The 13,911-nt window shown below is 39.2% G+C and overlaps 2 protein-coding genes across 2 annotated transcripts; both read left to right on the top strand.

Moving 5' to 3' along the window:
- Window positions 1-392: 392 nt before the first annotated feature.
- sowahab (sosondowah ankyrin repeat domain family member Ab) lies at window positions 393-2,383 on the top strand. Its single transcript, XM_028460150.1, has one exon. It carries the CDS (start codon window positions 486-488, stop codon window positions 1,758-1,760), a length of 1,275 nt encoding a protein of 424 aa, XP_028315951.1. The 5' UTR covers window positions 393-485; the 3' UTR covers window positions 1,761-2,383.
- Window positions 2,384-7,068: 4,685 nt separating this feature from the next.
- On the top strand, window positions 7,069-13,251 carry gdf9 (growth differentiation factor 9). The gene is made up of 2 exons (XM_028459979.1): window positions 7,069-7,534; window positions 12,075-13,251. The coding sequence occupies exons 1-2, from the start codon at window positions 7,162-7,164 to the stop codon at window positions 13,010-13,012; spliced, it is 1,311 nt and encodes a 436-aa protein (XP_028315780.1). The 5' UTR covers window positions 7,069-7,161; the 3' UTR covers window positions 13,013-13,251.
- The last annotated feature ends 660 nt before the right edge of the window (window positions 13,252-13,911 follow it).

The following is a 13,911-nucleotide window of genomic DNA, read 5'->3' on the forward strand; positions in this document are numbered from 1 at the left end:
AACACAAGAAGGACAGACACTTCTCTGCATCTGTCTACGAGACTCCACAGCCAACAATGCAATGCACAAAACTGTGAACTCAGTACATGACACCAGTGTCATATACTGAGATTGTATATGCGCATATATGCACATGCGCACTACCGAATAAGTAATTTTTGCTCAAAATAAATAAATAATAATGTTTCATTTTTGTTTCCAGAGTGAATGGACACGTGTTTTATTTCTTTATTAGATTATGTTAGGGTTATAAACTCAGTACGGAGGTAAACTCAGTACATGACACCGGTTTTAAAAATCTAGTCACCCTAAGTTTACGTGGTCCGGATTTGGTCCGCAAGCCTTATGTTAGACACCCGGCTTTGTACAGCGACCCTAAGCATTGTGTTCAGTTGAAGCAGCAGCAGCAGGTTGGTGGAGCAGAACACACACCCAGCTACTCCCGGACTACTTTTTCCCATGAGCTGAGCCCTTTATCGGACAACATGTCTCTCAACCAGGAGTCTATCTTGTCCTTTTTATTGGATCGCGGAGGTAAAGTGAGTAACTCTGAGCTGCTCAGTCACTTTAGGAGTCTGATCATCTGCGGGGGCTCAGCGGAGAAGCAGCACAACAGAGACCTGTTTAAGAGCCTGGTGAACAGTGTGGCTGTGGTCCAGCAGCAGGACGGGATGAAGTTCGTGGTGGTAAAGAAGAGGTACCAGGACTTTGTTGGTCCGTGCACAGCGCACAAGGACCGCGGTGTGTCCACCAGAGCCGTCCGCTCAGACAGCGAACAGAACAACACCCAGCGCTTGAAAACAAACGGAAACCATTGTTCCACCCGTGCACTGCGCGTGCACGCAGAGAGCCCCCCAAAACGCAGGACGCGGTCTATGAATGAGGGCAGCCCAAACACGACCACGGTCAAAGTGCTGAATATCTCCAGGGATCAGACCAGCAGAACGCGGACATCTGGACCTGTGTTCGCTGTCATCGCTGTTAAATCCCCACCCAGAGACCCAGCAGAACCACACACACATGGATCTATCCTTCCACGTCAGAGAGGAACTCCACACAGCAGAGATACTGTTGGAAAAGATTCAAACTGTAGCTCAGTTCAAGAGAGGGATGGTGGAATAGAATCACATTGTTTTACAAGCAAGCACACACAAAGTACACAGGCGAGGCCCCCCAACAAAAGCACCAGACCTGATGTTGTTGAGCACTGTGAGTCAGTTCCTCTGGAGCCCCTGGCTCATCAGTGGCTGGTGAAGTGTGCAGCAGGTCTGTGGGGCCAGATCCACGCCCTGCTGCTCCAGGATGCAGGGTTGGCCCCGAGAAGAGACTTCATGTGCGGCTTTACAGCTCTGCACTGGGCCGCCAAGGATGGGACCAGTGAAATGGTCCACAAGCTCATCAACATCCCCAGGAGGAGAGGTATTCATGTGGATGTAAACAGCAAAGCACATGGAGGATACACCCCTCTGCACATCGCAGCTATACACCAACACGCTGAGGTCATGGTGGTGCTTGTGCAGAGCTATGGAGCCAGTGTAACGGAGAGGGACCACAGTGGGAAGAAGGCCCTCCACTATCTGGAAAAAGGGGTGTCGGCTGAGATCAGAGCTCTGCTGGGAGGAGTGCAGCGGAAGGAAAACATCAAAGAGGTAGAGGATGAAAACAAGGAGCATTCAAAGAGTTTCCACATCAGTAAACTGTTCCACCCTCACACAGGGAAGAGGCAAAAGACAGCAACTAAGTTTGCTCAGGAATGGTAAAACAAATACACACATTTCATCATAGTTTTTGTCAACAATGCTTTTTCACTGCGATGGACTGGCGCCCTGTCCAGGGTGTACCCCCGCCTAACACCTATTGAGAGTTGGACCCCGCCGCAACCCTGAAAACAGGAACAAGCTGGTCAGAAAATGGATGGATGGATGCTGTTTCGTTACACACTAGAAGTAAATGCAATTAAATGCATGACTGACAAAACTAATTGACATAATCACAAAGTTTTTTTGAAACTAAATCAAATCAAGATTAATTTTGTCCTATCGGTTTCTAATATTTAGGTGAAGGACAAGTTAGAGTAAAATGGGTTGGACATTTGTTTGGTTGTCACTTTGCTTGGTAGGAGGATAATACCTGGTAATAACCAAGAATAGAAGTATATCTTTATTGATTTAGTTGACTAAAATCTTTGTGATTTGTATGTACTAAAACTACACTAAAATCACAAAGAAGAGTTCTAGTAAGTAAATGAAATGTAATACTGTCAGCAGACTTGCTGTCAACAACCTTCATCATTTACCAGAAATATTAACTAGGAAACTGCACTTAATACTGAACTTTAAAGGTGCACTTATGGCTGCTGTCCTGTTATTTGTTGTACACTGTATAGGCCTATACTAATTATTAAGAGGATTGTTTAGTTATTTTGATTGTTGTAATTCTTGTCATTTGTAATTTTGCACCCATTCAACATGTATTTGTTTCTAAGCATAGCACAGTAAAATTTGTAACCGCATATTTTTTTTACCAGTATTGTCAAATAAATGTGATAAATCCAACTTCTTGATTCCTTGCACTCGAGTCTCTGATTGTATCAAAAAGAAAAAATGCCTAACAATTTTGCAAGAGCAAATGTTATGTGAAACCACACTTTTTAGGGATCATCCATCTTAATACATTGGATTTAGGGTTAAGAGTAATTTTTTGATATCAATAATGAAGGTCAGGGGCAACAGCTTTAAGCTGATATCCGGAGATTCTGAGAAATCTATGTTTATGTATCATTCTTTTGAAATGCGAAAAAATACCTAACTTGTCTTTTACTATGGTCGACTGCCGGTGGTCATTCATATACATTAATGTACATAAGTCCCTCCTTCGTCCTATAGACCAGTGATTCCCAACCAAGGGTATGTGTACTCCTAGGGGTACTTGAACACATTGTACGGGGCACTTTTTCACTATTTCAGACACTGGACATGCTCATCAAACAACTTTTCCACCCGTTGACAATAAACTGCATTAATGAAATAAACAATATTGTGGCCATAATATCCTACTAATTGTTACTAACATATACTGCACATTACTAAATATTCAGGTAAATATATTTTCTGCTATACAATAATTGTAATGCACAAAATTGATATTTAGTGTGCGTTAAACGTACAGATTGACGTTTTCAAGCTATTAACATGTAAATAAAATAAGAAAGGTTACTAAATTGGAGTGACGAAGGGGTTCTCCTAATCTGAAGAGAGGCCTCGGGGGGTACATGAGACAAAAAGGGTTGGGAAAAACTGCCATAGATCCCTATACAAATGGAAATGATTCCTGAGTGTGCCCAGCCAATAGGCTTTGACTTCCTGTTTTTTGAGACTGTCAATCAAAGTGAATGTGGAACTCTGCATGAAAAAAGGCCGCAACAGTAGACGGGTAAATATGATTTTGGCTCTTACCTGACCTATAGACCTATATCAATGCAACCTTGGTATGTTCTGCGATGCGCATACAGAAGAGTAGAGGCGTGGCTTCTGGTAGATTGGTTGAGGCAGTGGGAGGAAGTGTAGTTGTTGAGTTTCTCAGAAACTCCAGATATCAGCTTTAAAGAAGGTGTTTTGCCTTGAAGTATCAATGTGAGGCTGCTCTAGATCATAAAAATCCTATCTCAAATGCTTCCATGTTTTCAAATTAAATCCAACTTGATCAAATGAAAGACCTGAGCAGAGAGATGTGGGGGAGGGGAAGCTGATGTCCAGGAGCCAGAAATCAAAGTTCAGAGAGAAGTAATAGATTACACATGTGACTAATGCATATGAATGATATTAGCGTATGAAAATGTAGACAAAATGAAATAGAGGTATTGCTAAATGCGTTAAAGAGGGTACAGTATATCAAAAGCCTAAACAATAAGTAGCAAGTTCACAAATCTCTGAACTTGCAAAAAAGAACGAGCTTCAGTACGAGCGTAAACAGGACATTTCTGAGACCTGTGAAACAAGCAAGGAGGTGGAATGTTTCAGGATAGCCTGTCTGAACTCAAACAACACATTAATCAACCATTTTACTGAGTTTTTTTAGCAACTCAGAATGACTTTCTTCAAATTACCATACCTGCTTACAGTATTTATTGAGGTAAAGCGAAGGGCTAAGGCGGAGCCAGCGTGATTTTAATTATATTCTGAAAGAAAATGAAAAATAAATCCACTCATTACTGAAAGCTTTATGAAGGGAGGGAGAGACCGAGGCTCAGGAATGGAGAAAGATATGACACAAGATAAATGAAAAAGGTCATGAACTGTGACATGGAATGTGTTCAAAACACTCATCCCTCAAAGAAACAATGGTAACCTATTCGAACGCATCTGATTTTTTTTTTAAAAGAAAAAAAAAACATTGCTATTCCATTGTTGCACAAACTGAGCAGAGATAGTGTCAGAATTCAAACTACACCAAATCTACGCACTACGTACACCCTATTTTGTGACACTGAATAAACTTCCTAGTACCAGGATCAGACAAGTCTTGAAACAACACTGTGTGTGTGTGTGTGTGTTTTATCCTCAATCCACCCAGTGAACAAATTGTCTCTGATGACATGAAAAGACCTTTGACTCAGACAATGCGGTGCCAGAACAATATCCTTTGTCTTGACAGAAACCACTATAGCACCATAATAACAAACAACAGCTTCTCTCTCAGTGTGTATACTGTAGTAGGTTGGACACAGCACTGTGTCTGTATGTCTAAACTTTACGTTACATTTTTAGAGAAGCTCCCACTGTCAAGTATTTCATATGAAGCTTCACAAATCAGCCTCTAATAGATGTAAAAGGGTGTCCCCAGACTTCTAGAAACACTAAAATAGTTTACGAATTCATCTCATCACTGAGTCTTTACTGATAAAAAAACACATCACTGTGTGATTGATAAAATAAAAATAAAAAAACAAGCTAAGCTAGGTTATACAGACAGTTACATTTTATTGGCAAGTGATGTCAGCAGGATATTGTTTTGAAAGGAGCACAATCAACTGGCGGTCCGGGGGCCTCATCCACGTCGGTCCAACCTTAACGTAAAAATTGACCAAAATACACAAAACAGTAAAAACACACAAATATACTCCCAAAGCACACAAAAAACAGAACAAAATACAAAACAAAAAGTGAAACACATAAAAATGTCTCCAAAAACGTACATTTACAAAGAAAAAAACACACCAAAGGATAACAGAAATACACAAAATGACCACAAAAGTATTGGAAAAATTCCAAAAATGAAAACATTACACAAAATTATGCCTCAATACATACAAAATTACAACAAATACACAAAATGACTACCAAAATCAACTAAAAAAAACTGAAACATATACAAAACAATAACAAAAACACATAAAATAAGAGAAACATTTACAAAATGACTTCAAAAACACAAAACGACAGAACTACATTTTGACGCTGGTGGTATGCTGGAAGTGAAACAGAAAAAAATGGGGTGTTATCCACTTTCAAGGCCTTAAGCTATGAATTGTCTCATGTGTCACTATAAATTCAAAAGATACAAGGCTTTCACTGTGTGTAGAAGTGAATAAGTAAGTAATATATCCAAAGCAACCTTGTCTATAGGCTTAAATAATGTATATTCATAACCAGAGGTGAAAGTAACAAATTACAAGTACGCATGTTAATGTAATTTAGTTACTTTTATGGGTACTTGAACTTTTTTTTTTAGGTATATTTCTAAGTCAGTAATTGTACTTGTACTTAAGTATGTTTTTAAAAAAGTAAAGTAATTATTTATATTTCTACACCCAACTATTACTAAGTGAATTATTATTTTTTGTTTTAAAATGATCAACGGACATTGTCGAACTACAAAAAATGATATGACCAGGCAATAATTTATATATATATTTTTTACTTTGCGTACTACAGTGTTGGGTAAGTTACTCTAAACTTATTTACATTACTAGTTACTGGGATAACATTTTTATATCTTTGTATTACAATATTACTGTTTTTTTTTAAATGTAACTGAGTTACACTACTTTGAGTTACTTTTGGTCCAGAACACTAATTATATCACTCTGATAGTGTTTGAATAACATCGTCTAAGTTTCGCTTCAAATACTTCTGCTGTTTCAGGAGCAGAAAGCTCTTTTTTGTTACCCATAAGTTACGTTTAAAACTATAATGATCATCTTTTTTTCAGTGTAAAAACAGAGCAAATATGCACTTAAATTAAATATGCATGTTACACTACTGAGTTACTTTAAAAAGGACTATATTACTGTAATATATGAGGGGAAAAAACAACTACTCCCAACACTGGTGTACTATTTAGTATTTTTTTTTTAATTTTTAATTTTTATTTTTTTTATTCAGTTCATTTCCGACATGGTTGCAATCACAGAAATTCATTTTGACATTCAGAGCAAACTCACATCATTGTTTTTTTTTTTTTTTTGTTTGTTTGTTTTTTTGTCCTTTTGCATGCTGGAAAGGGCGACGGAAAAAAGCATTATGCTTATCCAGATCCGTCCCCTGATTTGAACACAGATAATTTTACATCAAACCTCGTTTCTTCCCTTGTCAAACATTCTCATCTTGTTCATAATTTCATCTTTTCATTAACGTTTTTTTTTTTTATGTGATGCGTTCTCGTCTGCAGTCATTGTTCCTGTTGTTACTCCTCCTCACTGTCCTTTTTTTCCCCGTATCTCCTGTAGAGTTCGATGAAGAGTTGACTTGAGATCTGTATGCGTGTAGAAATGTATGACTTACTTGTATTTGAATGTCATTTTTTTTCGATCAAATAACAGCACTTGTACTTGAAGAGGATATATCAGTACTCTACACATCTGTTCATGACCCACTGCTCGTAAAAGCATCTTTACCTCAAAATGCAACTGTTTGGTTTTCAACACACAAAACATCTAATAACACCTCTTACATCTACTGTTATCATTTCATTCAACGTTTAAAATGAATAAAATATTGTTGTTTTTTTTTTTGGTTCATGAGAGTTTTCTGAGATCCTTGCGTAAAGGCACGCGCAGGTAATCCTTGATTGGCCACACCTGTGCGTACTGAGCAGCTGCGTGGCCCCGTTGACCTGAGGCTCTCAGAGAGTCTCATAACGTCTGTTGCCTTTTTTGTGTTTATGATGGAAAAACTAACACCGGGATCAGCTTTGTTGCACACCACCGTGTTACTGCTGCTACTCACCTGCGACCCCCCGCTGTTCTCCCCCTCTCTGAGTGCCTGTGGCTCCCTGGTTCCGCCTCTGGGCGACTTCACTCACCCATACGACAGCGTCTTCTTCCCGCTGCTCAGAGCTCTGACCGAGCACGGAGGGACCAGGTGGGACCTAGACATCAGGAAAAAGATGAAACCGGACCAGCAGTACATAAAATACCTGACGGAGGTCTACAGGAAGTCGTCCCGTGTGCAGAGGAGCCTGGACAGCAGTGACACCTACAACACAGTCCGACTTATCAGGCCTCAAGACAGATGTCTCGGGAAAAGTAACAAAGGTGCGCAATAGGGATGGGCGATATTGACCAAAAAAAAAATTTGTATTCCAATAATTTCTAGTATTTATCACGATAAAAATCACGATAAATAAAAAACACAACTAAATCTGAATACATCAACACTAGACACATTTAAAAAGGCTACAATAACTGCTGACTCAAACAGCTCATGAGCTGATATTTTATGGAATATATTTGTGCATGTGGATTACTATTGGTGTTATTGTATGTAATTCATTTATTTCCTCACTTGAAATTAAAAAAAAAAATTAAAAAGCGCATTAAAAGCACAAATAACTTCAATACTGTTTTTACTGCTGATGACTTCTAATTAAAAAATATTGCGTTTCACAGATTGGGATGAATGAATAGTGACATTAGTTATTATGCTAATATTTATTTCACACAACGTGTGACATGTTTAGTTTTTATCGTTTCATACAAGTGTTAAATACCATAAACCATGACCGTAAACAAATCAATGGCTCTCTGTGGTTTTATGACAGTAAGACATGTTCTTTTTACTTGGTCTATTATTCCTTATATGGAGTGGTTAGCATTAGCACTTAGCTCAGTCTGTGTGTCGATGTGTTAGCTTAGCATAGTTAGCTTTAGTTGAGTTTCCAGTACATAATCGTTGCTGCGGGTTCATCTCTGTCCCCGTGTTTGTTGAACTTTGGGTGGATCTGACGGAGGAACTTGAATCGGTTCCCTTTGTTGGATGGTTGTCTGGTTTTAACCAAGTAGTGGTCCATGATGTATTGCAGCATAGTAGCTTCTGGTAGCTGTGACTAACACCTCTCTCACACACACACACACACAGACGGCGGTGTGTGCGGGGGGCAGTGGCGGTGCACATTGTGCAGAGCTTCCGTAAACAACGTTCCGTTCCAGAGAATAATAAGTTGTTCACCACAAATGGGGCAGTTTTTTGGGGCATTCTTAGCTAAATTGAGGGACAAATGGCCCGTGGCCCTCGTTAATTTCCAACATGGGAATTTATCGTTTACATCGAGGGATGACATATTCTTACCGGTGAGAATGTTTTTGACGATAAATCAGAAACGATAAAATATCGCACATTCCTAGTGCGCGATACTAGACCTACTCAATCCATTAGTGAGTAAATCCACTGAGAACCTTTGATCACCATTGATTTCTACTGGAACGGTTACTTTTGCTCAGAGGGGTCAAAAAGTTTGCTTCAGGGGCCACATGTTTATCTGAAGAGGGTCAGACCAGAGAAATAAAAATACGAAATTATGGTTGTCCTAATTTTGCACATTTACATTTTATTATGTTATGTATTTATGGTAGGGCTGGGCGATATATATCGATATTCGAGATATATTGTGATTTGTATTTTGACGATATAGAAAATTACTATCTCGCCTATATCGATATACTGTAGTCCCTCACTATAACGTGGTTAATTTTTCACGGACTCGGTGTTTCGCAGATTTTTTTACAGTTCAATTTTGGATGCATTTTTTTAAGGCGTATGAACTCTCATTGTGTTCTGCGTCCTGATTGGCTAATGCTGCGTTCACCCACCAGCGACACATCCAACTGGGTGAGTTTCACAGCCTGCTGACGTGAGGAGTTGCGCTCCTTTTTCTCCTCTCATTAACATAAACCGCCAGTGAAAAAGCTCTATGTGATTAGCGGCTAATGCTATCCTAGCTCAGTGCTACAGAGAGAACTTTTACCAGCTACTACCACCTCCTCACTAATTCTCCTCCACACCAAATCCTTCCTAGTCCGGTCCCGGTTATAAAGGCCATGTCATACAGCTCCTGGTGGTCACACAGCTTCTACTCCATGGTTGAATGGGTGAACAGACTGGTGTCCGTGTTGATGACCTGACGCCATCGTCAACAAAGACTCTGAATGCGTTCGGCATCAATGTGTGACTCTGAAGTGCTGTATGTTTAAAAATAAGTTTATGTTTTAAAATCTACGAAGGTTTGAACTTTGAGTGTTTAAACAAGAGAGAAATGTTAATTCCTGTCTGAGAAAAGTGTTTAAGTGTTTGGCGAAGGGTTTACAGCCTTAAAACATGTATAATAATAGTAAAAAAATAAAGCTGACTACTTCGCGGCTTTTGCCTTTTGCGGGTTATTTTTAGAATGTAAACTTCGCGATAAACAAGGGACGACTGTATATATTTCCTGAAGTTTCTCCTAGTACGTAATACGTTTCTATATACCGGCAGTCTATCCGTACAAAAGATTGCCGGACATTTTCTACATAAGCGTATAGTGGTCTAAGGTGCCTGACTCAAGTATTCTTCCTTCCGCTGCCGCGGGTTCGAATCCTACTTTTGACATATTTATTTTTTAATTTTAACATATTTAACATGGCAAATTCCACCTTTAAAAATACATTTATGAAAACAATAAACCTTTTAGGGTATTTCCTGGGTTAGGGCTAAAATAAAAGAGTTAGTGGGGTAGCGAAAAATAAATATGAGCTAAAATTAAACTGACGGAACTTTAAGTCACGTGGGGCACCTATCATGTGACCTAAACTGGCTAATGAGGGGCGCTGCGTATGAATAGACTGCCAGTCTATTGACACGTATTACGTACTTTTTGTAGGAGTCGCTGCTTTCACTACTTCTCAGAACAACTTGAATAGCACAGTTAGATGATCACTGAGTCCTAACCCAGACCTTCATCTAAACAAGCCACACTATAGAACTCACTCACACATGCTGTCCCTTAGAGTAGAAAAAAAAGTGGCACATATTGTTAGGGATGTCTCGATACAACTTTTTCACTTCCGATACGAAACCGATATTGCAGCCTGCCGTGTCGGCCGATACCGATATTGTTCCGATACGATATCAGCACGAATCATATCTGCTTTTATTGTTTATTGAGTAGTGTGGAATGTTAGAAAAGGCTTGATCAAGTAATGTTACTCAAACAGAGAACAATAGTCAGCAACAGTAGGTTGCTTTGTTGGAGTGTGAACCACAGTCACCTATGGATAGACGTGCTGGAGCGCAACATTTTATTGGAGAGCTTATATCGGTGATTTCAGATGCAGGCCGATAAAATCCGATATTTGTTTTCTGGCTGATATCGGACTGATATCAATATCGAATGTGCCTGTGTAGCATTTTTCATGAGCACATTTAACTAAAAATGTATTTCTGGTCAGACTTAATTTGAATTAAATGTATCAAGATTTATTCAATTATATTAATTTATTTAGAGGGTAAGCCCCTTGAGATGAATCATCTCATTTTCGAGGGGGTCCTCAAAACATTGAATATTAAACCAGGCTTTATATCGTATATATCGCCATTTTGATAAAAAGTCAGTTTGAGTTTTGGTCTATATCGCCCAGCCCTAATTTATAGTACAGATAAGTCTTCAAAGCTCTCATTCACAAACTTTTGAAACAGAACAGAAGCCTGGTTTAATACTCAATGTTTTTGTTGTGAATTTTATACAGCAAAAGCATACCAGGAGTTGTATTAAATGTAGGGTGTTCCCATACAACTTTTTCACTTCTGATATTATGGCGAGTATTGGTCGATATCGATACAATATCAGTACGAATCATACATACTTTTATTTTTAATTTTTCTAGTGTGGAATCTTAGAAAGTCTTGATGAAGTGATATGACTAGGATAGAATAATAGTCAGCAACAGGTTTCATGATGTTCTGAGACATAGCGAAAGCCACAACTCCTAAAACAAGTATTAAAACAAAACAAGAAGACATAGTCATCAACATCCCCCGCCAGATTGGTTGTCATTATAACTCGACCTTTTCCTAAATGTCTTAAATCTAAGAACTCGAATCTTCTTTGAAGATACCTCGAACAGAGTCCAAAAAACAGAATAAGGGCAATAACTCCGGAAAAGAAATTAAGCGCTTCTCATTTTCAAATTCCATCAAGATATTGATACCCTGAAGCCACACACCGGATTTACTTATCCTATCTTAAACAGTTTCTGAGAAAAGTTGTCCAATTTATCTTGGACAAACAGACGGACGGAGCTCAAACCTATATCTCCCTTCCACACTTTGTGGCGAGAGATAATAAGCTCTAAAATATATACATATCGATATAGGCGATATTGTCATTTTCTATATCGCCAAAATAGAAAATTCGATATATCTTGAATCTCACTATATCGCCCAGCCCTAATTGTGACGCTGATAATTGAATGCCATGAGAGGCTACATTTATTCTGAGCCATGAGTTTAACACATTTGCTGTAGGTTTTTAAAATAAAGTACACAGTTTAAAAAATTAAATGCTTTAACCAGGTTTTCCAAAAGAGTTGATCAATGGATAGAAACGATTTAGTATGCACGTTACGCAAATGCAGGTACTGGATGTTGATTGCACTTTTTTTTAAAATCAAGTTTAATCATTAATTGTTGCTTAACTTCACATGGACAAGAATTAGACTCTGTTAAAACACATTTTAACGTATTCATGAGCACATGGACCAATCTATCATCTATTTTGTGAATTTGACATGCACAATATTTTTCCTTTTTTTTTCTTCTCAGAAAGCTTTATGCAAGATCTGTCCTACAGACTTGATCAAGTAAAAAGAAAAGAGCATCTTCTGAAGTCAGCTCTGCTGTACAGCTTTGATCCCAGTCATTCAGCACCCATCACCTCAGTGTGTCACATCAGTATCAAAGAGCAGGGCCGGTCCAACCAGTGCCAACTGTGTCCAGGAGTCCACCATGTAGTCAACTTCACAGCCAGTGCAGAAGGGAGGACCCGAAGGAACTGGGTAGAGGTCGACATCACCTGGTTACTTCAGCCTCTCTTAAACCTTCAGAGGAAGAGTCTTCACCTGTTTGTGAACATCAGCTGCCCAGAGAATCAAAGAGTCACCAATGATGGGCACAAAAGCCTTCTGGAATTCAGGCTGAGGTCCCCTGCTCTACTTCTTTATCTTAACGACAACAGCAAAACCTCTCAGAGTTCGGCATTTGACACCAAGGCAGGTCAAAGGTCATCTGCTGCATTTAATCAGTTCCAGAGACAGCTTGCTTATCAATCGGACCATAAGCCTGGTCGCAAGGGGAGATGGAGGAGGGACTCCTCAAAGAGCAAATGGAGTGACAAAAGCCTGGACATCCAGCTGCCAGAGCTCCTACCCAGCTCTGAATACCCAACAAACGACTGTGCCTTGTATGACTTCAGAGTGCGCTTCAGTCAGCTCAAACTGGACCACTGGATAGTTTTCCCTCCAAAGTACAACCCCAGGTACTGCCGAGGCATCTGTCCCAGAACGCTGGGCTTCATCTACGGCTCACCCGTTCACACCATGGTGCAAAACCTCATCTATGAAAACCTGGATTCCTCCGTACCCAGACCCTCTTGTGTTCCCTCCCACTACAGCCCCCTCAGTGTGTTGATCTTCGACGAGGACGGCTCGTACGTCTACAAAGAGATTAAAGACATGATTGCCACCCGGTGCACGTGCCGCTAAGACAGCGACACAGTGCACACACACACACATGCTCTTGTTTTCTCTCTTTGGTTTACAGAATCCTACTTAGCAGTCATCACAGCTAGAGCCTTTCCAAGAGTCAAATGTTATGACCATGCTCAGTGTTTTCATGAATTTCTAAAATTCTTGTGCATAAGATAAGTTTGATCTGGAGCAGGTGTGTTTACTTCACGTATTTTATCATAGCAAAGAAGTGTGAAATTTCTTTCATTTTTTGTTAAGGCATGACAACAAAGGATGCACAAACATCCCATTGCTCAGCGAATGTTCGCAGTGTGGTACTGGTGCTAACGCACTCCAAAAAAAAAAAGAATGTGATTTGTTTTAAGTTGATGTTTCGGTTAATTTATTTTGAGTTTGTCATCTATCATTGTTCTTGAATTTACACACTTGGCGAATTTTAAGTAGCCCTGTTCTGGAAAAAAAAAGAGTAAATGTGAGAGAAAACAGTCAAAATTTCTTATCAAACCTTTTACATATCATTGTATTCCTGGGAATTTCTGACGGCTGTCCTGGTGGCAGTCTTCTTCATATTCTCCAGAATGAAAGTTGTCAAGGTTTAAGTGTGTATTTATTGTGCACGAGTGACTGCATACCTACAGTCAGCCTACTGCATGCTTGAATATTTGTACTGGATTATTGTGACAAAATGCATCTCATATCTATTTATACAAATGAATTGAATTCACTGTGTCTATCCTTAACTTGATTATCTTGTAAAGAATGAAGATTTGTTGGCATTTTGTGAGAAGTTGGGAAATTAAAACTGGCATGTACAAATACCGGCACTCTGTCTCTGTGCAGCTTAATAATTTGAGTTGTGCGGTGCATAAACTCACTAAAAATTAACTACACATATACAGTACATACAAATTGGC

Source organism: Gouania willdenowi, chromosome 10 (assembly GCF_900634775.1).
Source record: "Gouania willdenowi chromosome 10, fGouWil2.1, whole genome shotgun sequence".
NCBI classification, from domain to species: domain Eukaryota; kingdom Metazoa; phylum Chordata; class Actinopteri; order Blenniiformes; family Gobiesocidae; genus Gouania; species Gouania willdenowi.